We start from the raw sequence: 27,737 nt of genomic DNA, 5'->3' as shown, positions 1-27,737 counted from the left end.
CTTCATCACATTCAAAGAAAAGAGTCAGGTTTCAGTAAGCGGTATTATTTTTATTGAACGTCAGACCATATTATGCTTCAGAAATGTATTTGTTTTTCAATTTTCAATTTTTTATGCTAATACTGTATGGAATTTTGTTATTCCTAAACTTCTACCCAAATTTACTTTTCTTCTATTTAATTTCATTTATTTTATACATATATACACACATATATATACATAAAATATACATATACAAAAAATATACAAAATATATATATGTGTGGTGTGTGTGTGTGTGTGTGTGTGTGTGTGTATGTGTATGGTTTCTTTCTTTTGAGATCGAGTCTTGTTCTGTTGCCCTGACGGGAGTGCAATGGCATGATCTCGGCTCACTACAGCCTCCACCTTCTGGTTTAAGCGATTCTCCTGCCTCAGCCTCCTGAATACCTGGGACTACAGGCAGATGCCACCATGCCCAGCTAATTTTTGTATTTTTAGTTGAGATGGGGTTTCACCATGTTGGCCAGGCTGGTCTTGAGCTCCTGACCTCAGGTGATTTGCCCACTTCAGCCTCCCAAAGTGCTGGTATTATAGGCATGAGCCACCATGCCTGGCCTGATTATGTTTCTAATCACAATATCTGATGGCTATGATTACCACTTACTTTGGCTTTACAGGTTCTTGTTTTTACTTCTGTGTGATTGAGAGGGTTACGAATCTCATTTCAGATTGTGGCGGAATACAGATAGGCGAGAGTGGAGTGATCACAAGCCCCAACTATCCAAATGCTTATGACAGCCTGACCCACTGCTCTTGGCTGTTGGAGGCCCCACAGGGGCACACCATCACTGTGAGTGCTAATGACTGGGTGAAATGCTTCTGAGACCGTAGAACCACAATAGCCTGTCGTGCATGGAAATGGAGCTCTTTTAGTAAGCAAGTGATTAGAGAAGGCTTTGATTCTACAATGAGATCACTGTTTTTCCCTAACATTCTCTCACTAGAGCACCTACGTTGGCATCTATAATTAATGAAGAGTGAAATCTCTTTTTTAAGCATAGGGAAAGATATACATAGAAGATAATTCTACATCTTAGAGAGAAGTGTATTCATTTTCTTAATATGAGTTGCCATCCCAAACTAGGGAAATGTCTTTTCTCAAGTTTTCCGAGAGAACCTTCAATAAGGAAAATGAGTAGAGGGGAAGGGAGAATTAAATAAGAGACAAAAATACAAAATTATAAAAATTAAAAGAAAATAAAAGGATTTGTAAGGGCCTTATCTACATCAAGGTTGATAAAAGCTCACTGAAAGCTCATTTCTTTTTTCTCCTGCAGCTCACATTTAGTGACTTTGATATTGAACCCCATACCACTTGTGCTTGGGACTCCGTCACTGTGAGGAATGGTGGGTCCCCTGAATCACCCATCATAGGACAATACTGTGGAAATTCAAACCCTAGGACAATACAGTCAGGTTCCAATCAGCTGGTCGTGACTTTTAACTCAGACCATTCATTGCAAGGTGGTGGATTTTATGCTACGTGGAACACACAAACTTTAGGTAAAAGAAACATTTGCTGCATTTGATTTTTTTTTAGTGATGTGTATTATGAACTCATGTACATTTTGTACCTACTTTACATCAGACTTAATTCTAAATATTTGCACATGTCATGTCATGTAGCAACCCTGGTGGGATAACACAATGTCAATACCTGGCGTCTCTATTTTGCATAGGCAGAGACTGAGGAAGCATGGGTTCATCATTTCCCCAGATACATAGCTGATAATTGGTAGTCAGGATTTGAATAAAGGCAGTTGAGTCCAGAAACTTTGATCTCAACACTTCCTGATGCTGCCTTCGTCGGCAAAAGGGTATGGCACAACCGCGAATCTCAAGTAATAGAAAGATGAGTTGGAATCCCAAGTGCTTGATATTATCTGGAGCCTAGAAGCAGAACGCTGAGTGGTGGTGAGCTGAGGGCCGGAAAATAAGTCCACAACATAAAGAGCCTTGGTTTATATGTTATCCCTTGAACAATGGTAAACTATTGAAGAGTTTTGAAAAGCAAGGTGACAAGATGAGATTCGTAATTTAGAACAAATTCTATAGTGAATGGGTACTGAGTCAAAATATGACAGATTTCATTCTAGAAGAATAGTTTTTGTGCATAGAAAGTATAAACATTGTGAAAATTCTTAGAAAATACAAGGACTTGTATCAGATACTTTATTACGGGTTCCCGGAAATCTTGAATATCACACAAGACAATTCTTTCTGATAGAGTCACAGTTATTATGAAGCTCTTTGTAGACTGAGTCAGACTTTCCCTCATTAACAACCACTGGCTGTTGCTGAAGTCAGAAGGGAGTTTTAGGTGAATCCCTGATTTCCAAGGGTTTCACAGCAAAAGATTCAGAGAATACCTCTTTAACTTCATTTTGTTTTGAGTTCATATTTTTCTTTGCCATCTCTTAAGTACATGTGTTAAAAGTATGAAAATTCTAGATTTTTCTTCCTTTGAATCCACATAATTAATTTTGATCCATCAGTCAGTTTCAATATGAATGAGCCAGATTGGTTAATAAAATAATTTTCCCCAATTCAAAATCACTTTCTCTAGTTAGAGTTAGACTAAAGTTGCAAATGGACTGTAGGGTAATATTCTCATGTGTTAATGGTAATAAAATACAAAACTGCATTGCCAGGTTACATATACTGCATAGCCTCAAAGAGAATAAAAATACAGCTCTTGTTTGAAGACAGGATGGAAATGTATCCTCTTTATGGCAAGGATTAGTGTTCTCAGTTGAGTTTAATATCATTGTAACACAACTGTAACAACTGAAATTTTCTCTCAATTTAACTCACCTTTCCATTTATGGAGAGAGCTTGCTGTGCACCTGACTGGAAGATGATCACTTGTAAAAAATGATGAACTGAAATCTCACATTTAGAAATGTTCCTTCTGTAGAAGTCTTGAGTTTCCAAAATTACATTCCTTGCAGATTGATGGCTTTTTACATGGCAATATTTCAGGTTGTGGTGGAATATTTCATTCCGATAATGGTACAATCAGATCCCCTCACTGGCCTCAGAATTTTCCTGAAAACAGCAGATGTTCCTGGACGGTCATTACTCACAAAAGTAAACACTTGGAGCTCAGCTTTGACAACAACTTCCTAATCCCCAGCAGTGATGGACAATGTCAGAATAGCTTCGTGAAGGTTAGTACACTTGTTCATTTAATTGGAGCCAAGTTGGTTTGGTGAACATTAGTGTTTAAGCTAGAAATGATTCATTGTCTCTCAAAGTAAGAACTTTTTGCTGCCTGGATTCCTTGGATGAAAAATGAGCAAGTGAGAAACGTCAACTGTTAGGAGTTAACGTTTCTTTTCTTTCTTATTTTCCAATAGATCCTAAAGGGAAAATGCCCTTTATAACGTAGGGTACTGCCACAGGCAAAATTTAAAGCATGCCACAAAAATTATGAAATGTTGAAGAAGCAGCTAATGCCAGCCTTCACCTTGGGCCTTAAGAGCCCACAGGCTGAAAAAACCATCAGAAACCCGTGTAAAAATGATGGGAATGGGGCATCAGGAGAGCAAGGCTCTTTCGAAATCTAAAGTTATAAATACTGCTCGTGTGGCAGTGGCTTGTCGCTTTCCACTGACTTGTGACTATGATGACTGTCTTAGAAATTCTTTTCATTTGTTCTATTTTGCATCTTCCAAGTTATATCTCTAAAAGGCTGTGCCCCTCCATTCATGTCTCTCATACCTACCACCTGCATGTTCTTCTCTGAGCTACTTAAACAATTGGCCTTTAAGTTATTCAACTGTAAAATGAAGAGCATGATTCCTTCTTTAGTAGGGCTATTTTAAGCATTGGAGGTAGTACGATGTAATAACATAAGTAGTGCTAAGTACTTGGAATATAAAATCACTTAATGAGTCAAAGTGGCTTTTATTGTCAGTGTTATTACTTCATATCAGCTCTCAAATGATGACGTATATCTCATTGACCCATGCTTACTGTTTCAATGGAAATCTCATATGTATATAACATATGTATATAATAAAATACATTTAATATATACTTTTCTTAATTGCTTTTTCCATGAACTAAATGAACTCTCTTCTCATGAAATGAATCAATATCAAGTATTCAGACTTAAGTAAAACTTTCAAGTTCTCCAGTTGTAAAACTGGAATATGGAAGATGACCTAGGCTCATTCGTCCTCTGGATGGAATGGGGGTCCCTCTGACAACATCGGGCAAGCCCAGTGCTGCTGGCGAGTGGGATGGATTAGGAACACTGCCAAAAATAAGTTGCCATATGGGAATCACTTGTCTTCTCCTAACGGGCCTAAGATGTTTGTTTCTGCCAAGCATCTGTGTGGGTGGGAGGAACCAGTAAAGGGACCCAGCTTCAGCAAGCAGCCCCTGCAGGAAGCCACTTAACACCTGTAAACCTGAGATTCTCTTCACCCACCCAGAGACACCAGGGCAGGTGGGGCTGCAGTCACAGAAAGGGGCCCAGTCTGGGAAGCCTCTTTGTCCCCACAGGCCAGACATGCTCCTCTTCCACCCAGAGACATTGAGGTACCCAGGGGGCATTAGTAGGGGAAAATTACTATACCCTTTGCCTCCAACTGAGAAACACACAGAGCCCCTCAGGTAGCACCAGCAAAAGCTAGTGAGAGCCCTAGTAGCACCATGTAAACCAAGCAGACCAAAATTCCACCACAGAGTATGTAAGGCCACGTGGTAAACATAAACAGGGTGACAGCCTGCTAAAATAAAAGATTTGAATAGGACCTAAAGTCTCCTAACATAATAAATAACATGTCCAGGATACAATCAGAAAGAATACATTGTATCAGGAATCAAGAACATCACAACTTGAAAGAGAAAAGAATCAAGTGATGTCAACAGTGAGATAAATCAGATGTTGAAATATATGACAAGGATGTTGAAGTAGCTTCCATAAACATGCTTCAACAATCACTGACAAGTTCTTTTGAAACAAATAGAAAATATCAGCAAAGAAATAGTGGTTGCAATAAAGAACCAAATAGCAATTATAGAACTGAAAAATACAATAACATACATAAAGAATATGCTGAATAGGCTCAAGAGTAGCATGGAGATGACAGAGAATAGAATCAGTGAACCTGAGGATAGAACAATAGAATTCACCCAATCTGCACAACAAAGAGAAAATAGACTGAAAAAACAAACAAACTAGATCAACACAGACTTAGGGACTCATGGACAATAACAAAAGATTCAACATTCTCTCGAAGGGAGAGGAGAGAGTGTAGCTGAAAGAACAGTCAAAGAACTAGTGGCTGTAAACTTTCCCAAATTTGGCAAAAGAAACACACCTATAGGTTCAAGAAGCTGAGTGAAGCTAAACCAAGATAAACACAAAGGAATTTAAGTTCAGACCTATGTTAATTAAACTGCTGGACACTGAAGGTAAACAAAAAGTCTTGAAAGCAGTCAGAGAGAACTGGAACATTACCTAGAGAGGAAGACCAGTTAGAATAAAAGCAGATTTCTCATCTGAAACCATGGAGGCCATGAGGAATTGACACTATATTCTTCAAGTGCTGAAACAAAGAAATTGTCAACCATACATTTTATATCTGGAAAACTATCTTTCAGGAGTAAAGAGGAAATAAAAGCTTCTCATATGAAGGACAACTAAACAAAATTATTACTAGGAGACCTGCCATTAAAGATGGGCAAACAGAATTTCTTCAAACAAAAATGAAATTATTAAAGAATCTTGGAGCATGAGAAAACAAAAAGGAATGTGGAAAAAGAAAAATATGTATACATACAATAGAATATCCTTTTCCTCATAAAGCTTGTGAATCATATTTAATAAAACAAGAAATTATAATGCCCTCTGATACTCAATATAATGATATGGAAAAGTTGAAAGGGGATCTAAATGGAAATCACATTTCCACAAGTGGTCAGAGGTGGATGCTGGTAGATTACTATAATCACGTAGGCATATTGTCACACCCAGAACAACCACTACCAAAACTGTATGAAGAGTTGTACAGAAAAATGCTAATATCAATCAAAATGGAATCCCCAAGAAGTCAAGAAAAGAGAAATAGAGGACCAAAAAGCAGATAAAGTAAATAAAAAACATATAATAAAATGTAGACATAGAATTTATATATATATATATATATATATATATCAGCATTTTAATTGTAAATAGTTTAGTTAGACCAATCACAATACAGGTTACCAATCCAAAACATGACCTAAGTGATAATAAACTGATTTCAAATTCAACCACATAGGTACATGAAAAGTAAAAGGATGGAAAAGGATGCCATGCAAAGGTTAACCAAAAAAAGCAGGAGTGGATATATTTATATCTGATGAAGTAGACTTTAGAGTATAGAAAATTACAACAGAAAAAGAGGAATCTTACATAATGATAAAAGGATCAATCCACCAGGAAGACATAATGATCCTAAATGTGTATGCACCAAACAACAGAGGCACAAAATACATAAAGCAATAACCGATAGAGCTAAGAAGGGAAGTAGACAAATCTTCAGTTATAGCTGAGGACTTCAACACTCTCCTCTGAGTAACTGATAAACGACTAGACAAATAATTGACAAGGATATAGAAGAACTCTACAAAACCATCAATCAATAGGATCTGATTGACATATGTGTGTATGTGTGTGTGTGTGTATAAAATACACCACACAGCAACATCAGAATACACAATTTTTAGGAACTCTTGTAACATTCCAAGGTAGATCATATCCTGAGACATCAAAAAACCTCAACCAAGTCAAGGAATTGAAATACAGAGTGTGTTCTTTGACTATATTAAAACTGAACTAAAAAAAAAAAAAACAGTAACAGAAAGAATATCTTGTTAAGCACTGAGCTGAGCTGGAGAGAAGTGAACTGCCAAGTGCTGCAGTAGCTAATTAAAACAACAGGCCAAAATGTAAGTAACAGTCATGTCTTTCATCATTTTCTGCTGTGGTATAAGAGGCCAAACAGGAGAAAGCTCTGTCTCCCTTAATCGTCCATTCTTTCCCATGGGAATGCCTGGTAAGGGTCAGGTGGATCAGTGTAGATGTAGAAATGGTCTCATTGCCAAGTAAGCCCCAAACAAATGTGTGCAGGATCTGGGTGCTAAAAATAATGAAATGCTGGCATAGACCTAAATGAAAGAGACAATTATAGTTATGAATTGGAAGACTCAACATAGTAAAGACGTCCCTTCTCCTCAAAATGATGGATAGGTTTAATGCAATTCCTATCAAAATTTCTCCAAAGTCTTTTGTAGACATAGACAACTTTTTCCACAACTTATATGGAAGGCACAGACCCTTCAATGGCTAAAAGAATCATGGAAAAGAAGAATAAAATGGGAGGAAGAACTCTACCTTACTATTTACCTAGGCTTACTTATCTTAGTTACAGTAATCAAGACAATATGGTATTGGCTGAAAACCCAGATGAAAATAGAGAACCTAGAAATACACTCACACAAACATGCTCAACTGATTTTTGACAGGTGCAAAAACATTCCAATGTAGGGAGAATAGTCTTTTCAACAAATGGTACTACAGCAATTGAACATCCACAGGCAAAAAATATGAATCTCAACCTAAACCTCACATTTTGTAGAAAACCTCACTCAAAATAGATGATAGACTGAAAAGTAAAATATAAAAGTTTCAGAGAAAAAAAATAGTAGATGTCTTCAGGACCTGGAGATAGGTAAAGAGGTCTTAGATGAAACAGCAAAAGAATGATTCGTAAGAGAAAAGAAAATGATGAATTTTACCTCATTTAAATTATGCCATGTGAAATATTTTCATCCAGTCTGTAGCCGGTCTGTTCATTTTCTTCACATAGGCAATGTACTACTATGTAGAATATATAAAGAACTCTCAAACTCAAGAGTAAAATACAAACAATCCTATTAGAATATGGGCAAAAGACATGGACAGATATTCCACCAAAGAGATTATACAGATGATAAATACCAGAAAAGATATTCAACATCATTAACTTCTGGAGAAGTATGAATTAAAACCACATTGAGCTATCACTACACACCTATTGGAAGATCAATATTTACCAATTACATAATGTTTACCAATTGCACTCTGGGCATTTATCCCAGATAAATGAAAACTATGTTTACACAAAAACTTGTGTATGAGTCTATATAAATAGTACCTTTATTTGTAATAGTTGAAACCAGCACTAAGGCTTTCAACAGGTGAATGGTTAAACAAATTATGGTACTTGCTTACCATGGAATGTAATTCCTGAATAAAAACAAACTATTCATAGATTAACAATTTGGACAAATCACCAGGGGATTATGGAAAGTGAAAAAAGGCAATCTCCAAAGGTTACATACTCTGCTGTTCCGTTTATATAATATTTTGAAATGATAGTATTTTAGAAATGGAAAACACAGAGGCAGAGGTTAGAGGGAAGAAAATGTAGGAGTAAATTGTGTGTGGTTATAAATAACAAGAGCAACTTAAGGGTTCTTGTGGTGTTGGAATTTCAGTATCTTGAATGCAGTTGTGTGCAACTTGTATATAACTTAATACACACACACACACACACACACACACACGAGTTCAAGTAAAACTAGGAAATTGAGTAAGATTGGTGAGTTTTATCAATGCCAGTAACCTAGTTGTGATAGTATACTACAGTTTTGCAAGATGTCAGTGTTTGGGGAGCTCAGAAATGTGTACAAGAAATTTCTGTGTATTATATCTTACAAATGTATGTGAATCTGCAATTATGTCAGTAAACATTTGTTTAAAAAATACTTGAATGATAAAATATAACCTACAACCTGACTGAATTGTATAGAACACTAAGAAAAATCAGGAAGTTTTTGACGTGATGACAATTAAGTAACATTTTGTAGGTTCAATATAGTTTTGATGAGTCCTCTGTCATATGGCCAGTGAAATGAGTTCTTGATAGGCAAGGCAGAAATGAATGTTGAATAACTCTTTACCATCATTGTCAACATTATCATCATTATTATTAAACTTACGTTCCTGGGCCAAAAGGTAGAGATGTCAGATCTATAATTAATGACTTCAGAAAAGTATAAGCACTTAAGCATTCTTGGATTCCTTCATTAAAGAACTTGAGGTTCTTTATTAAGTTTCAGCCCTTCTTACTTTGCCTGTTTAGTAATGTTTGTAAAAATATAGTATATGGCCCAGGCATGGTGGCTTATGCCTGTAACCCCAGCCCTTTGGGAGACCAAGGCAGGCAGATCACTTGAGTCCAGGAGTTTGAGACCAGCCTGGGCAACATGGTACAACCCCATCTCTACAAAAAAATTAAAAAACTAGCCAGGCATGGTTGCATGCACCTGTAGTCCCAGTTACTTGGGAGGCTGAGGTGGGAAGATCACCTGAGCCCAGAAGGTCGAGGCTGCAGTGAGCTGTGATCGTGCCACTGCACTTCAGCCTGAGTGAGGAAAAAAAAAAAAAAAAAAAAAAAATATATATATATATATATATATATATACAGATTATCTCTTAAAAATTATGTTTATAATTTTATGAAATGTGGATAAAAAACTGCCATATACTGTTTCCTTGGATAGTTGATTAGGGGGAAATCTAATTAGAGGTCATTAAGTAAAATTGAGGATGTGCATTTTTTTCCTGACATTTTTATTGATCTTAGGCATTTGGCAGAATATCTGCACTTTTGTTCTCAGTAGGTCCAGCGCCAGGCACCTCCTTTATCTAATAAATGGCTAATATAATTTGTCTTCAGTAGGATGACTAACAGCTGGATACCCAGTGCTTAAAAATCAATTGAAATGGTATGGCTTTAAGGAGCTGAGAATTATTAAACCAATGCTATGAATCAGTGCTATTTCACATCTCTTCCTATGGACTGATTTCCCAGTAGAAATGTTTTGAATGACTTGATGTTTAATAAAGCAATAGCTCTGGGTGAGGCATATCCTTGAAAAAAGATGTATTTGGAATGAGTAATTCTGTATCATTCCAATCGAAGAAAATGTTGAATAATCAAGTAAGATTAATACACATTCAATTACATCCTTGATTGAGATAATTCTCTGTTGGGAGAGAGGTTGTCCTGTGCACTATAGGATGCTTAGCGATAGTCCTGGCTCTGCCCACTAGATTCTACCCACCACACCATAGAAAAATGCCTCCAAACCTTGCCAGAGGTCCCAAAATTGCTCCTAGTTGAGACCTCTGAACTAGGACGAGCTTCTCTGGTTAATATGTTTAATGTTTCTTTCCCCCAAGTTATGTATATTCATGTGACTCAATATTGTAGATACCATGACCGTCCACCTGAACTAGGGCAAAACCTACCTGATTGTTTTCCGGCATCCTTTCTGACTCCTGTTTTCCGAATTGTAATGTTTTCAAAAAACCACGCTTCCTGGTGGCTCCTTGCTGTATTCAGAACAGTGGCCCGAGTCTCTAACGTGCCCTGCAGCCCCCTCTGCAGCCTTCCTCACCGCTTCCCCCTTGGTTTTCTCTCTGTTCTCTGAACTAGCTGTGGCCCTTCCTGACATCGGGGTTCCCTCGGGGCAGGCTCACCTCCCCCAGTTAGGTAAAGCCACCGATTGGATATGCTCAACAGCTTCACCGTAATGCCTTGTTTATAGCTGGAATTTTGCATGTAAATTTATGGTTCTGTGGTTAATGTCTCTGTTTTTCCCTGGACTGATAGGAATTGGTTTGATTTGGAATTTTGGTGCTCACCATGTATTTCCCAGCAACTGGTTTTTTGCATGAGTATACACATTCGGTCATTCGAGGCGGCCAGACCAATTAAGTGACAGCCCAGGTCTACTTGGGAGTTGCCAACCCAATCTTTGGTGAATAGCACACACTGACTGGATGTCAGCCTTTCATCGAAATGGACCTTACAATTCCACACAGCCAAGAAGTGCTCTGATTTATTCCAGTTCATGCTGATTATACGTGTACTTGGAATTCATGCCCACTTTCTTCATGCACCACAATGTGCCTCTTGCTTGGTGGCGTTGTCCAGCTGCGACTACAATTTGCTATCTTCCCAGGAGCAGCACTGAGTTCCACCCGGCTGCTCCATCTCCCTCAGCACCCGGGAAGCTCGGCTAGGTCAGGGCAACTAGAAGTTAGGAGGAAACCAAACAGTGATCCAGGAAGCTGGATTTTTAAAAAATCACCACCCAGCTATGCAAAAAGGAACGCCATCGCCTTAGAGAAGTCAAGAACGGGACATGCTATTTTAAAAGCAACTTAAAAAAAATTATTCTCAAAAGAAAATACTGCAGATTTGTCCGTGTTTTGTTTACTGTTATGCTTAGTTCTGTATACGTGTGAGTGCCATTATTTTGAAACCTAAGTGCATTAAAATATTGACGGGAAACCCTCGAGCATTAAAGTTCTGTGTACGTCCCTGCTAGGTGTGGGCAGGCCCTGAGGAGGTCGACAAAGCCCTGCTAGCCACCGGCTGTGGGAACGTGGCTCCGGGTCCCATCATCACACCGAGTAACACATTCACTGCCGTCTTCCAGTCTCAGGAGACGCCAGCTCAGGGCTTCTCTGCGTCCTTTGTTAGCCGTAAGTAACCCTAAGAACCAAACCCAGAGGGCTTTGAGGGGGTGTGGTTGTCGCAGGCCGGCGGGGTTGGCTAAACCTGGGGGTCTAGGGGACGAACATGGGGGTCTACGGGGAGGATGAGTCACCGAATCCTGAGAAGACACCTCTCTTCCAAATATCAGTGAGAACAGAACCGAATTGAGAAGTGATATAAAAGCCATGAGAGGCACTAGCCAACGTCTAGAAATAAGCCTGGCACCCAGAGTGGGCTGATATTGGGCAGAAGCACAGGTGGCTAGTTAGTTAGCAAACAACCAAATGTGGCTGGCCTGTGACACCTTGACTGCAAAATCCCCTGGGGGGCTTGAAACACATGCAGATTCCTGAGCCTCACCCCCGGCCTGTCTGAATTCAGAATTTCCATAAGCAATGTCTTGCATGGGTTTTTTTGTTTGCTTTTTTTTTTTTTTTTTTTTTTTTTTTTTTTGTGATGGAGTCTCCTCTGTCACGAGGCTGCAGTGCAGTGGTGCAATCTTGGCTCACCGCAACCTCTACCTCCTGGGTTCAAGCAACTCTCCTGCCTTAGCCTCCCGAGTAGCTGGGACTACAGGCTCGCACCACCATGCCCAGCTAATTTTTTTTTTTTTTTTTTTTTTTTGTATTTTTAGTAGAAACGGGGTTTCACCATGTTGGCCAGGATGGTCTCAATTTCTTGACCTCGTGAACTGCCCTCCTCGGCCTCCCAAAGTGCTGGCGTGAGCCACCGTTCCCGGCCGGTCTTGCATGTTTTAACTGTCATCCAGAGGGTTTTCATGCTCAGTCAACTTTGGGAGCCAGTTTCTTTGGGACTGTTCCTTCCTAATTTTGGTTGGGAAGGATGGATCTACTTTTCTAGCTACTGTACACTATTAGATTTGTGGGAAATGTAGCAGTTTTCAAATCAGAGAAGCAAGGGTGTGTGTCTGTTGGCTGAGTTAAATCAAGTGTAGCTGACTCGTAGCAAACCACTGTTGGGGAAAAGTTTGAGGAAAGGAATTAGAGGAAATGATACAATAGACAGGTGTTTAGACTGAATCAGAGAGTGCTGGAAAGGAAGTACTGAAAGACAACCCCAGACTAAATCTTAGGTCTGCAGGTGGTCCACTGTGTAAGTGTACATGTGTGTACTTGTGTGTGTTTTAATGTCAATTTAAAAGAATACAGATATTTTCATGCTTGATAGATCAGAGAGTGAAGTGGATTAACTAGTCAATGGTTATATGAAAACAAATCATTTTAGTGCTGAAAAGATATTTCTTTTTGTTTCGAAAACCAGGGATGCATGTAAGAATTTGCTAAGAGTTGAGATTAATAAATCCAGCTAGTTTTAAAAAGCAACCATTGTTTTGGCTAGATTACAATGGTAATGAAAAGAGCAGTTTTCTAATAATAAGACATTTTAAAAACATTAATTGTGTAAAGTACTAATCAAGTGCAAATCATTTTTTATCAGTTTTATTTCTTTATCTACATGAACCATATTCGATCTTTGCTCATTTATCCTTTCTTAATACCTTGATATTAAGGCAGTTGCAGTAGATTTGTGGTACTATTTCTAAGACTCAGCCCATAAAACTCTGCAGCATTTTCTAAAAATATATAATATTCTTATTATGCACATGTGTGTGTTTTTAAATCAGAGCTTTATTCTCTTCATTCTTGCTTCTTCCTTTTGGAAAATCTCAGGGAACGATGTCTCTAGAGAATTTAGGAACATGCATCTTTCCTTCACTGACAAAATAGATACATGAAAAAAAAAAATGGTCTGATGATGATGTTTTGTTCCCACATAGGATGCGGAAGTAATTTCACTGGCCCTTCAGGTTACATCATTTCTCCAAATTACCCAAAACAATATGACAACAACATGAATTGCATCTATGTCATCGAGGCTAATCCTCCATCAGTGGTCCTCTTGACTTTTGTGTCTTTCCACTTAGAAGGTAAGTTTATTCTTTTAAAAAAATTATGTTTAATTGACGAACAAAAATTTTATATTTATGGCATACAACATGTTTTGACATATGTACATGTTGTGGAGTGGCTAAATCCAGTTAATGAGCATGTCTACTCACTCATTTACCACTTTTTGTGGTGAGAGCATTTAAAATCTCTTTTAGCAGTTTTTAAGTATTCGGCAAGTACTTAAGTATTTCAGGTATTCAACCTTGTTATTAGCTATCAGCACCATGTTGTACAGTAGATCTCCTGAACTTATTCCTCCTGGCTGAAATTTTGTATCTTGTGACCAGCATATCCTAAATCTCCACTCCCACATACCTTCCCAACCTCTGGTAACCACCATTCTACTCTCTGCTTCTATGAGTTCCACGTTTTTAGATTCCTCATGCTAGTGAGATCATGTAATATTTGCCTTTCTGTGTGTAGCTTGTTTCACTTAGCACAATGTCCCCCAGGTTCATCCATGTTGTCACAAATGACAAGATTTCTTTCTTTTTTAAGGCCAAAGAGTATTCCATTGTGCATATCTGCCACATTTTCTTTATCCATTAATTCACTGATGGACACTCAGGTCGATTCCATGTCTTGGCCATTATGAATCATGCTGCAATGAACACGACAGTACAGATAATCTCTTTGACACACTGATAAAGGAAATTTTGGATCTATGCCCAGAAGTGAACTTGCCAGATCATATGGTAGTTCTATTTTTAATGTTTTGGGAAACTGCCATGCATTTTTCCATAATGGCTGCACTAATTTACATTCCTATCAAGAGTGTATAAGGAAAAGTTCCCTTTTCTCCACATCCTTGCCAAAGCTTATCTCTTGTCTTTTGATAATAGCCATGGACGATAAGTTTATTCTTAAGTAAACTCTAACTGATTCTTCAAAAATGAGTGAGGAGTAAGTAGAGGCAGAAGTCTAAAACTCACCATTTAAAGAAAGTATTGAAAATATGTTACAGAGTAGATTTAATGTAAACGTGATTAAAATTTCATCCAATTTTAAAAACACAAGTATTATTCTACGTATTCCATCCAGAAGTAAAAAAATATATAATGAAAGAACTTTAGGAACACAAGTATTGCATAAATTGCTTAAAGAAAATAAGTCTGAAACGTTTCATGTTAACATAGCTTTTAATTTATTCATTTGCGTTTAAAGTTTATACACATACATGTGCACACACGCACCCACATTCATGCACACACTATTAACCAAACCAGTGAGAGAAACTGTCTTGTTGAGTCAACATAGGTGTTCAATAAATATTGAATGAATGAGTGAATTAATAAAATTAATATAGGCTGGGTGCGGTGGCTCACGTCTGTAATCCCAGCACTTTGGGAGGCTGAGGTGGACGGATCACCTGAGGTCAGGAGTTCAAGACCAGCCTGACCAATATGGAGAAAACCTGTCTCTATTAAAAATATAAAATTAGCCGGGCGTGGTGGCACATGCCTGTAATCCCAGCTACTCAGGAGGCTGAGGCAGGAGAATTGCTTGAATCCAGGAGGCAGAGGTTGCGGTGAGCCAAGATCGTGCCATTGCACTCCAGCCTGGGCAACAAGAGCAAAACTCTGTCTCAAAAAAAAAATTAATATATGTACCCTGCTTTTATTAAATATTACCATGGGGTGTTCTTCCTTCTGCTTCATCTCGGTCGTCTTCATCTTCTCAGTCCTCACTCCTCAGTGCCTGAGCTCCCGACCACTAGCGCCCCTCTGTGTTCATTCCCCCGTTCTAGGGAATGGGCTGTTGGCAGAGGGAACAGTGGAGATGCTGATTTGGGCTGGGCTTTGACTGACAATAGACACAACTTGGTGTTTAATGGAGGCTTTGACACAGTGGAAAGGAAATCCCTTCAAATAGACGGGTAATTTCAACCACTCATAACCATATTAATTTTTTTTTACATATCAACTTTCTATTTCTTTCTTTTTTTTTTTTTTTTTTTGAGATGGAGTCTCGCTCTGTCACCCAGGCTGGAGTGCAGTGGCATGATCTCGGCTCACAGCAACCTCCACCTCCCAGGTCCAAGCAATTCTCCTGCCTCAGCCTCCCAAGTAGCTGGGATTACAGGTGCCTACGACCACACCCAGCTAATTTTGTGTATTTTTAGTAGAGACAGGGTTTCACCATGTTGGTCAGGCTGGTCTCGAACTTCTGACTTCAGATGATCCACCCGCCTCGGCCTCCCAAAGTGCTGGGATTACAGGCGTGAGCCACCACGCCCGGCCTAACTTTCTATTTCTAAACCACAATTTATCTGCCAATTTGTCAAGCTACCTCGGTATATTCGAAATTTCTTACTCTTGGGCCAGTCTCTCATGGCAGTGAAAAGTTACACTTTGCAAAATGTTCTATGGCATTCAACATCTGGAAAATCTATGGTTTATAAAAATGGCATGTCAGAACTCATAAATGGATAAACTTAACAAAACCTTTCTCACTTAATCCTTTTTCCTACGACCTCACTGCCTTTTCCTATATCTCTGCAGCTGTAATTTTTGGCACATGTGTTTGCTTAACACAATGCCAAGCATAAATCAATGTACGTCACTGTAAAAACAGAATATAAAGTAAAATGGCATCTTTTCAGCATTTGCTAGCACAAAATCCCAGTACCATAAAAAGATGCCCATGATATATGAAGGCTTGAGGGAGGGTAAAATAGTTTGTATAGGATGATCCACTTTTCTTTTTAAAATAACATGTGTGTGAATAAAATCTATAAGGCTATTAAACCAGTACATCGAGAGTTGTCACCACTGTGTGACAGATTTATTCGAGATGCTTATTCTTTTTTTTTTTTTTTTAAATTTATTTATTATTATTATACTTTAAGTTGTAGGGTACATGTGCATAACGTGCAGGTTTGTTACATATGTATACTTGTGCCATGTTGCTGTGCTGCACCCATCAACTCGTCATTTACATCAGGTATAACTCCCAATGCAATCCCTCCCCCCTCCCCCCTCCCCATGATAGGCCCCGGTGTGTGATGTTCCCCTTCCTGAGTCCAAGTGATCTCATTGTTCAGTTCCCACCTATGAGTGAGAACATGCGGTGTTTGGTTTTCTGTTCTTGTGATAGTTTGCTAAGAATGATGGTTTCCAGCTGCATCCATGTCCCTACAAAGGACGCAAACTCATCCTTTTTTATGGCTGCATAGTATTCCATGGTGTATATGTGCCACATTTTCTTAATCCAATCTGTCGCTGATGGACATTTGGGTTGATTCCAAGTCTTTGCTATTGTGAATAGTGCTGCAATAAACATACGTGTGCGTGTGTCTTTATAGCAGCATAATTTATAATCCTTTGGGTATATCCCCAGTAATGGGATGGCTGGGTCATATGGTACATCTAGTTCTAGATCCTTGAGGAATCGCCATACTGTTTTCCATAATGGTTGAACTAGTTTACAATCCCACCAACAGTGTAAAAGTGTTCCTATTTCTCCACATCCTCTCCAGCACCTGTTGTTTCCTGACTTTTTAATGATCGCCATTCTAACTGGTGTGAGATGGTATCTCATTGTGGTTTTGATTTGCATTTCTCTGATGGCCAGTGATGATGAGCATTTTTTCATGTGTCTGTTGGCTGTATGAATGTCTTCTTTTGAGAAATGTCTGTTCATATCCTTTGCCCACTTTTTGATGGGGTTGTTTGTTTTTTTCTTGTAAATTTGTTTGAGTTCTTTGTAGGTTCTGGATATTAGCCCTTTGTCAGATGAGTAGATTGCAAAAATTTTCTCCCATTCTGTAGGTTGCCTCTTCACTCTGATGGTAGTTTCTTTTGCTGTGCAGAAGCTCTTTAGTTTAATTAGATCCCATTTGTCAATTTTGGCTTTTGCTGCTGTTGCTTTTGGTGTTTTAGACATGAAGTCTTTGCCCATGCCTATGTCCTGAATGGTACTACCTAGGTTTTCCTCTAGGATTTTTATGGTATTAGGTCTAACATTTAAGTCTCTAATCCATCTTGAATTAATTTTCGTATAAGGAGTAAGGAAAGGATCCAGTTTCAGCTTTCTACTTATGGCTAGCCAATTTTCCCAGCACCATTTATTAAATAGGGAATCCTTTCCCCATTTCTTGTTTCTCTCAGGTTTGTCAAAGATCAGATGGCTGTAGATGTGTGGTATTATTTCTGAGGACTCTGTTCTGTTCCATTGGTCTATATCTCTGTTTTGGTACCAGTACCATGCTGTTTTGGTTACTGTAGCCTTGTAGTATAGTTTGAAGTCAGGTAGCGTGATGCCTCCAGCTTTGTTCTTTTGACTTAGGATTGTCTTGGAGATGCGGGCTCTTTTTTGGTTCCATATGAACTTTAAAGCAGTTTTTTCCAGTTCTGTGAAGAAACACATTGGTAGCTTGATGGGGATGGCATTGAATCTATAAATTACCTTGGGCAGTATGGCCATTTTCACGATATTGATTCTTCCTATCCATGAGCATGGTATGTTCTTTCATTTGTTTGTGTCCTCTTTTATTTCACTGAGCAGTGGTTTGTAGTTCTCCTTGAAGAGGTCCTTTACATCCCTTGTAAGTTGGATTCCTAGGTATTTTATTCTCTTTGAAGCAATTGTGAATGGGAGTTCATTCATGATTTGGCTCTCTGTTTGTCTGTTGCTGGTGTATAAGAATGCTTGTGATTTTTGCACATTAATTTTGTATCCTGAGACTTTGCTGAAGTTGCTTATCAGCTTAAGGAGATTTTGGGCTGAGACAATGGGGTTTTCTAAATATACAATCATGTCATCTGCAAACAGGGACAATTTGACTTCTTCTTTTCCTAACTGAATACCCTTGATTTCTTTCTCTTGCCTGATTGCCCTAGCCAGAACTTCCAACACTATGTTGAATAGGAGTGGTGAGAGAGGGCATCCCTGTCTTGTGCCAGTTTTCAAAGGGAATTTTTCCAGTTTTTGCCCATTCAGTATGATATTGGCTGTGGGTTTGTCACAAATAGCTCTTATTATTTTGAGGTACGTTCCATCAATACCGAATTTATTGAGCATTTTTAGCATGAAGGGCTGTTGAATTTTGTCAAAAGCCTTTTCTGCATCTATTGAGATAATCATGTGGTTCTTGTCTTTGGTTCTGTTTATATGCTGGATTATGTTTATTGATTTGCGAATGTTGAACCAGCCTTGCATCCCAGGGATGAAGCCCACTTGATCATGGTGGATAAGCTTTTTGATGTGTTGCTGAATCCGGTTTGCCAGTATTTTATTGAGGATTTTTGCATCGATGTTCATCAGGGATATTGGTCTAAAATTCTCTTTTTTTGTTGTGTCTCTGCCAGGCTTTGGTATCAGGATGATGTTGGCCTCATAAAATGAGTTAGGGAGGATTCCCTCTTTTTCTGTTGATTGGAATAGTTTCAGAAGGAATGGTACCAACTCCTCCTTGTACCTCTGGTAGAATTCAGCTGTGAATCCATCTGGTCCTGGACTTTTTTTGGTTGGTAGGCTATTAATTATTGCCTCAATTTCAGAGCCTGCTATTGGTCTATTCAGGGATTCAACTTCTTCCTCGTTTAGTCTTGGGAGAGTGTAAGTGTCCAGGAAATTATCCATTTCTTCTAGATTTTCCAGTTTATTTGCATAGAGGTATTTATAGTATTCTCTGATGGTAGTTTGTATTTCTGTGGGGTCGGTGGTGATATCCCCTTTATCATTTTTAATTGCGTCAATTTGATTCTTCTCTCTTTTCTTCTTTATTAGTCTTGCTAGTGGTCTGTCAATTTTGTTGATCTTTTCAAAAAACCAACTCCTGGATTCACTGATTTTTTGGAGGGTTTTTTGTGTCTCTATCTCCTTCAGTTCTGCTCTGATCTTAGTTATTTCTTGCCTTCTGCTAGCTTTCGAATGTGTTTGCTCTTGCTTCTCTAGTTCTTTCAATTGCGATGTTAGAGTGTCAATTTTAGATCTTTCCTGCTTTCTCTTGTGGGCATTTAGTGCTATAAATTTCCCTCTACACACTGCTTTAAATGTGTCCCAGAGATTCTGGTATGTTGTATCTATGTTCTCATTGGTTTCAAAGAACATCTTTATTTCTGCCTTCATTTCGTTATGTACCCAGTAGTCATTCAGGAGCAGGTTGTTCAGTTTCCATGTAGTTGAGCGGTTTTGATTGAGTTTCGTAGTCCTGAGTTCTAGTTTGATTGCACTGTGGTCTGACAGTTTGTTATAATTTCTGTTCTTGTACATTTGCTGAGGAGTGCTTTACTTCCAATTACATGGTCAGTTTTGGAGTAAGTACGCTGTGGTGCTGAGAAGAATGTATATTCTGTTGATTTGGGGTGGAGAGTTCTATAGATGTCTATTAGGTCTGCTTGCTGCAGAGATGAGTTCAATTCCTGGATATCCTTGTTAACTTTCTGTCTCGTTGATCTGTCTAATGTTGACAGTGGAGTGTTGAAGTCTCCCATTATTATTGTATGGGAGTCTAAGTCTCTTTGTAAGTCTCTAAGGACTTGCTTGATGAATCTGGGTGCTCCTGTATTGGGTGCATATATATTTAGGATAGTTAGCTCTTCCTGTTGAATTGATCCCTTTACCATTATGTAATGGCCTTCTTTGTCTCTTTTGATCTTTGATGGTTTAAAGTCTGTTTTATCAGAGACTAGTATTGCAACCCCCACTTTTTTTTTGTTCTCCATTTGCTTGGTAAATCTTCCTCCATCCCTTCATTTTGAGCCTATGTATGTCTCTGCGTGTGAGATGGGTCTCCTGAATACAGCAGACTGATGGGTCTTGACTCTTTATCCAGTTTGCCAGTCTGTGTCTTTTAATTGGAGCATTTAGTCCATTTACATTTAAGGTTAAGATTGTTATGTGTGAACTTGATCCTGCCATTATGATATTAACTGGTTATTTTGCTCGTTAGTTGATGCAGTTTCTTCCTAGCCTCGATGGTCTTTACATGTTGGCATGTTTTTGCAATGGCTGGTACCGGTTGTTCCTTTCCATGTTTAGTGCTTCCTTCAGGGTCTCTTGTAAGGCAGGCCTAGTGGTGACAAAATCTCTAAGCATTTGCTTATCTGTAAAGGATTTTATTTCTCCTTCACTTATGAAACTTAGTTTGGCTGGATATGAAATTCTGGGTTTAAAATTATTTTCTTTAAGAATGCTGAATATTGGCCCCCACTCTCTTCTGGCTTGGTGAGTTTCTGCCGAGAGATCTGCTGTTAGTCTGATGGGCTTCCCTTTGTGGGTAACTCGACCTTTCTCTCTGGCTGCCCTTAAGATTTTTTCCTTCATTTCAACTTTGGTGAATCTGGCAATTATGTGTCTTGGAGTTGCTCTTCTTGAGGAGTATCTTTGTGGTGTTCTCTGTATTTCCTGGATTTGAATGTTGGCCTGCCCTACTAGGTTGGGGAAGTTCTCCTGGATGATATCCTGAAGAGTGTTTTCCAACTTGGTTCCATTTTCCCCCTCACTTTCAGGCACCCCAATCAGACGTAGATTTGGTCTTTTTACATAATCCCATACTTCTTGCAGGCTTTGTTCATTTCTTTTTCTTCTTTTTTCTTTTGGTTTCTCTTCTCGCTTCATTTCATTCATTTGATCCTCAATCGCTGATACTCTTTCTTCCAGTTGATCGAGTCGGTTACTGAAGCTTGTGCATTTGTCACGTATTTCTCGTGTCATGGTTTTCATCTCTTTAATTTCGTTTATGACCTTCTCTGCATTAATTACTCTAGCCATCAATTCTTCCACTTTTTTTTCAAGATTTTTAGTTTCTTTGCGCTGGGTACGTAATTCCTCCTTTAGCTCTGAGAAATTTGATGGACTGAAGCCTTCTTCTCTCATCTCGTCAAAGTCATTCTCTGTCCAGCTTTGATCCGTTGCTGGTGATGAGCTGCGCTCCTTTGCCGGGGGAGATGCGCTCTTATTTTTTGAATTTCCAGCTTTTCTGCCCTGCTTTTTCCCCATCTTTGTGGTTTTATCTGCCTCTGGTCTTTGATGATGGTGATGTACTGATGGGGTTTTGGTGTAGGTGTCCTTCCTGTTTGATAGTTTTCCTTCTAACAGTCAGGACCCTCAGCTGTAGGTCTGTTGGAGATTGCTTGAGGTCCACTCCAGACCCTGTTTGCCTGGGTATCAGTAGCAGAGGCTGCAGAAGATAGAATATTTCTGAACAGCAAGTGTCCCTGTCTGATTCTTGCTTTGGAAGCTTCCTCTCAGGGGTGTACTCCACCCTGTGAGGTGTAGGGTGTCAGACTGCCCCTGGTGGGGTATGTCTCCCAGTTAGGCTACTCAGGGGTCAGGGACCCACTTGAGCAGGGAGTCTGTCCCTTCTCAGATCTCAACCTCCGTGTTGGGAGATCCACTGCTCTCTTTAAAGCTGTCAGACAGAGTCGTTTGCGTCTGCAGAGGTTTCGGCTGAGTTTGTTATTGTTTACTATGCCCTGTCCCCAGAGGTGGAGTCTACAGAGACAGGCAGGTTTCCTTGAGCTGCTGTGAGCTCCACCCAGTTCGAGCTTCCCAGCGGCTTTGTTTACCTACTTAAGCCTCAGCAATGGCAGGTGCCCCTCCCCTAGCCTGGCTGCTGCCTTGCCGGTAGATCACAGACTGCTGTGCTAGCAATGAGGGAGGCTCCGTGGGTGTGGGACCCTCCCGGCCAGGTGTGGGATATGATCTCCTGGTGTGCCTGTTTGCTTAAAGTGCAGTATTGGGGTGGGAGTTACCTGATTTTCCAGGTGTTGTGTGTCTCAGTTCCCCTGGCTAGGAAAAGGGATTCCCTTCCCCCTTGCGCTTCCCAGGTGAGGCAATGCCTCACCCTGCTTCAGCTCTCGCTGGTCGGGCTGCAGCAGCTGACCAGCACCGATCGTCCGGCACTCCCCAGTGAGATGAACCCAGTACCTCAGTTGAAAATGCAGAAATCACCGGTCTTCTGTGTCGCTCGCGCTGGGAGTTGGAGACTGGAGCTGTTCCTATTCGGCCATCTTGCTCCGCCCCCCAATTGGAATTAGAGATGCTTATTCTTTATAGCTTTTATGTTATTTTTATAATTGAGGACAATTATTTTAATAGCAGGGGAACAACATGTGGCTTGGATTTTGTGTTTGTGCTCGTTAAGTTAAATAAACAGTGCATCTCACAAGACCATATCATTCAGACTAAGAAAGGAGACTCTAGTAATTATACTATAAAACCACAGAAAGCACTGCTGATACCAGTGATATATGTATTATTATAAGAGACTCTATAGTGACCTGAGGCAGCTCCCTGAGCTCAGTTGATCAGGTGAGATAAAGGGGAGCAACCCTGGAATATTTCACTGTAGTACAGGGAAAGTGAGCACAGCATTTAGGATGGATCTTAATGACAAGTCAGCCACTTACTGCTATTCAAGTGGCTTTGTGCAAATTACTTCAGCTTCATTTCTGATACTTACTTATATATATAGAACACTTTGCTATATATATGTGTGTGTGTCTAATATATATATGTATATGTATATATGTATATATGTATAATAGTAGTTCTGAAAATCAGATAATGTTAGATTGATTTCTGCTTCCACTAGTGGATTTGCCAATCCTCACCCAGTTGAAGACTGATTCTTTTCTAAGATGATATCCTTACGACAATGCCTTGTGACATTTCCAGTGTTTAAGTGTTCAGCATTTTCATACTGCTGCCTGAGTAATTTCTGGCTATAGATTCATCGAATTACGATGATTCCCCAAAAGGGTGGCATTAATCAAATTTATTTTATAATTAGGTTCTTATCCTTAACCATACCAATGCTGACATTTAATGAATACCATCACCAAGCTAGAGATTCGCTAGCTACAGTAAAAGTAACCTTTCCCCAGCCCTTCTAAAGTGAGCCTGAGGGATTCATGTGCAATATATTGTGATGAAACTGAGAATTGCTCTCAGGGAAGGTCATAGCTTTATCGAAGGAGCCTTGGCCTTTCTAGCTGCTATAGGCGCTTGGAACTGTTTCTGAGAGACTCTGTTCAAATGGCTAAGCATTTCCGAGCCCAGGATCCCAGCAGAGCCAGTGTTGACTTAGGTGGTGATGAAGGTTCTAGATCTGTTATCTTGGTGGACCATTAGCACAAAAGGTGGAATTGGCAAGGAAAAGATGTGATATCCCAGGCTACAAAATACTGTGAGGAAACACACTTGTCCCTGTACGGCATCTACTAAACATTGACAACTGCTTAGGGAAGGTTTTATTATGAAGGGAAAAATACAGATTGTTGAACCACACGCTACTCTTAGGTTACAAAGGCTCAGTGACCTACTTTCCGCTTACCACAAAGTAAGTTGCTCCAAGTTTAGTGTTGGTCTAAATTTCTCTAACTTTCTCATTACATTTCCAATACTAGACATTCCATGAACTACAGAGTATTGATGTTTGTCCTTATTTTGGAGTCTGGTATTATTAAATAAATGCTTATTTTATTTTCCCAAATATTAAACAGTCCAAAAATAAACTTTTATGTTCTCGTTATTCATTTAGCCAACTAGATGCCCTCAATCTGCTAAAAAAAAAAAAAAAAAAAAAAAAAAAAATTATAGATCCAGTTTTCTTCACAGATAAAGCACTTCATGAGGCAAACTGAAGCAAGCCAGTGCCTTCTAAACCTGATCATTCTTTCATTAAAATTAGATAGTAGGCCAGGCACAGTGGCTCACGCCTGTAATCCCAGCACTTTGGGAGGCCAAGGTGGGTGGCTCATGAGGTCAGGAGATGGAGACCATCTTGGCTAGCACGGTGAAACCCTGTCTCTACTAAACAAATTACAAAAAATTTGCCGGGCGTGGTGGTGGGCGCCTGTAGTCCCAGCTACTCGGAAGGCTGAGGCAGGAGAATGGTGTGAACCCAGGAGGTGGAGCTTGCGGTGAGCCAAGATTGCACCACTGCACTCCAGCCTGGGGGACAGAGCGAGACTCCGTGTCAAAAAAAAAAAAAAAAAAAATAGATAGTAACATTAATTCACCTTGGTGATAATGAGGAATTTAGAAATTCTCAATTTAAAAATTCTACATGCAGTAAACTGTAAACTCAGTTTTTCTCAGATCAAGTAATTCTTGACAAGTATTGGAGGGTGCAGCAGAACTTAGCACGTGAGATGGAAGCACCAAAGGGACAAATGCCTTTGCTCATTGTCCTCTAGAGATGGCTTCAAAGCCCCAAGATGAGTGTGCCCAGATTCACACCTAATATTTGCCTAAATTCTCTTTGGTTAACTTAAGTCCCAATTTATGGGTTATACCTAATGGAAAGCTTAAAGAAAAAAAGTTAAAAAAAATAGTTTTAGATTTTTCTTTTTGACTTTTTTCCCCATCAAGAAGCACAATAAATGAGTTTTGCCAGTTTTCTTTAAAATGTTTTGAAAACTAGTATTGCTCAACTACTGTTTCTTCTCTTTGCTTTCTCAGTTGTTTCTAAAGAATTCAGAATGTGGTCGCATTTCACATTATTTTAGAAAAAATTGGGCGATGGTCCTTTTGAAATGTTTCCTATTGATATTTTATTCAATTGGCAGAGCACTAGAGCGGATGGTGTCGTTTCTGTGAAATCCCTTGTTTGCCTGTGTTACGCTCGAATTTGCTTTAATTTGTTTGACCTTTGTGCACAATGGAACTTAGCTGTATGCTAGTACCTGCTTCCCCCTCCTCTGAATCATGCCTCTGTAGAGGAGACCAGTCTGCCAGCTACTCAGGGTAAAGTTAACAAGACAGATGACAGATCTCAGTCACTGCTGCCCGGGAATTCATGTGCCTCTGCCTAGAACCCGTTTCTTTCCCTCCTTCCCTCCCTTCCTCCCTCCCTCCCTCCCTCCCTCCCTCCCTCCCTCCCTCCCTCCCTCCCTCCCTCCCTCCCTCCCTCCCTCCCTCCCTCCCTCCCTCCTTCCTTCCTTCCTTCCTTCCTTCCTTCCTTCCTTCCTTCCTTCCTTCCTTCCTTCCTTCCTTCCTTCCTTCCCAGAGGCTTGCTCTATTGCCCAGGCTGGACTACAGTGATACAATCTTGGCTCACTGCAACCTCCACTTCCTGGGTTCAAGCAAGTCTCATGGCTCAGCCTCCTGAGTAGCTGAGATTATAGGCACCAGCCACTATGCCCGGCTAATTGTTGTATTTTAGGCTAATTGAGGCTGGTCTCAAACTCCTGACCTCAAGTAATCTGCCTGCCTCAGCCTCCCAAAGTGTTGGGATTACAGGCGTGAGCCACTGTACCTGGCCCCTAGAACCCATTTCTATTTTCTGAAAATACTTGATGTTATCTACAACATGAAAATATTCCAAACAAAGGGCTTTCCCTCATCTCTAGTCTTCTTTGGTATCTCTGCCCACCCCCTTCCCCGACTTTGGAGAAAAATTGTGGTCCGACTCTAAATCCAGCAAATTTATTCTATTTGTGGAATTACTCATCCTTAGTTTTCCTTCAATTCTCTCATAGTTCTTAGAACTATGATGAAGTTTGGAATTAGACGTTGCTCAGTAATAAATCCCAGCAAAATAGAACAAAAAATTAAATTTTACTACATGGCATAGAGCCTTGCCCATTTCAAACAATGAATATATTTTAAAGTTTTTAGGAAGGATGGAAAATAGTCATAAAACAAATTATAGGGAATCGTTTTACAGCTTAGAGATTTCAGTAGTAAATGTCTATCAAGTCACTTGTTGAAGATAGAGTTAAGAATTACTGGAGCTCCTGGTCCCATGACGTGGACTCTAGTCCACGGAGAAAGTATTGTTCAATTTCAGGGTGCTTCTCTTCCTCACAAGTTCGCATATGTCTGATCGAATGCCGCCTCTTGGTCATAAACTCAACTTTGGTCATAAACTCAACTATCATGGGAGTGTTTATATGATGGAAATTGGCAAATGCCACAAATCTCTTGGAGAGTTGGTTGTTATATTTACCAGCATACTACTGCCTGTATTCCAAATTCCAAATGTTAATGAGTTTTAATTATATCTTGTTGATAAACTCGTTGACATAATCTCGAGTTTGATTATGTAACTGCCATTTCATGAATGAACTTTCTGTATTTCAACTAGTTCCTTTAATCAACTATTTGTCAACATAATCAAGTATAAGTGACACTTTACTTTATGTTTCACAGCCTTTTCACTGTTTTCTAAGACAACTGCCACTGTGATCAACTATATCATTAGCCCAACAACTGAACAACTAACTCTTTAATACTTAAAGAACACATGCATAGCAGCCTATTTGATCAAATGTGGGACCAAGATTTCAATCCAGCATCAGCAGTTTTTACCTACATTCTGTGATTTTGGTTTTATAACTTGATATATTGTTGCTAAAGATATTTCTATAACTAATGCACAATTGTTTTATTCTCAAACTCATCTACTTTAAATTTTTTTTAGTTCCAGTGGAGCTTTTGATGTCTTAAAGACAAATACTGAGGTTATAACTAAGGTACATAATTTGGCAATATTCAAGCCATGAATCTGAGTTTAATTTATTTCTTTATTGTCCTCTTTTTCCAACATCATATTGCTTCTAATTACATGAAAAGGCCATTGAAATTCAGTCTTTCATGCTTTCAACTTGTAGGTTTATACCCAATTAGAAATATTTCTATTCCAACATTTTCAAAATAAGGGAATTCTTTGAGGTTAATTTAAAAATGTATATCTTGAATTGATACCTCAAGATTTCTGCAGACTGAATAGAAACTTAGCTAAGGAGCTGAATGTATTCTTAAAATCATTTAAGAATGTGTGGTAACTCTTTAATGCACAGATATACTTTTAAAAAGTATTTATCAAGATTCTTTGAGTGGCAAATTATCTTCAAGTTAGCTTAGATACAAAGTAGGGTTTATAAGAAAGATACTGGGTGTTTTCATTTCATTAGAACAAAGGAAACCAGGGACAAGAATCTGTCAGCATGCTCTCTCTTCCCCACTCTTTTTGCTGCTTTCTGCACAATAACTTCTTTTTCCCTTATGGCAGCCTGGCTTCCTTAATGTGTCAGGAAACATGGCTGCAGACATTTTTTAAGTTTAGTATCTTTGGCTCCTACCATAGACTCTTATTCTGTTGCAGTTTGAACACATCTGATTGGCCTGTATTGGGTCTCATGCCATGCCTTGCCATTGATTG

General features: G+C 39.3%; 2 protein-coding genes across 2 annotated transcripts in view; both read left to right on the top strand.

The window, feature by feature from the left end:
- Positions 1 to 27,737, top strand: part of RSU1 (Ras suppressor protein 1) — a 349,246-nt gene that overhangs the window by 28,676 nt on the left and 292,833 nt on the right. The gene's annotated exons all lie outside the window — the stretch shown is intronic.
- CUBN (cubilin) overlaps positions 1 to 27,737 on the top strand; it is a 315,954-nt gene that overhangs the window by 233,245 nt on the left and 54,972 nt on the right. The window contains exons 52-56 of the mRNA XM_050805391.1: positions 711 to 832; positions 1,320 to 1,545; positions 3,025 to 3,212; positions 11,482 to 11,638; positions 13,450 to 13,599. Coding sequence (XP_050661348.1) covers positions 711 to 832; positions 1,320 to 1,545; positions 3,025 to 3,212; positions 11,482 to 11,638; positions 13,450 to 13,599 — 843 coding nt within the window. The remainder of the gene's footprint in view (positions 1 to 710; positions 833 to 1,319; positions 1,546 to 3,024; positions 3,213 to 11,481; positions 11,639 to 13,449; positions 13,600 to 27,737) is intronic.

This window comes from Macaca thibetana, chromosome 9, assembly GCF_024542745.1.
Source record: "Macaca thibetana thibetana isolate TM-01 chromosome 9, ASM2454274v1, whole genome shotgun sequence".
NCBI lineage: Eukaryota > Metazoa > Chordata > Mammalia > Primates > Cercopithecidae > Macaca > Macaca thibetana.
This window is presented reverse-complemented; position numbering and strand designations above follow the sequence as displayed.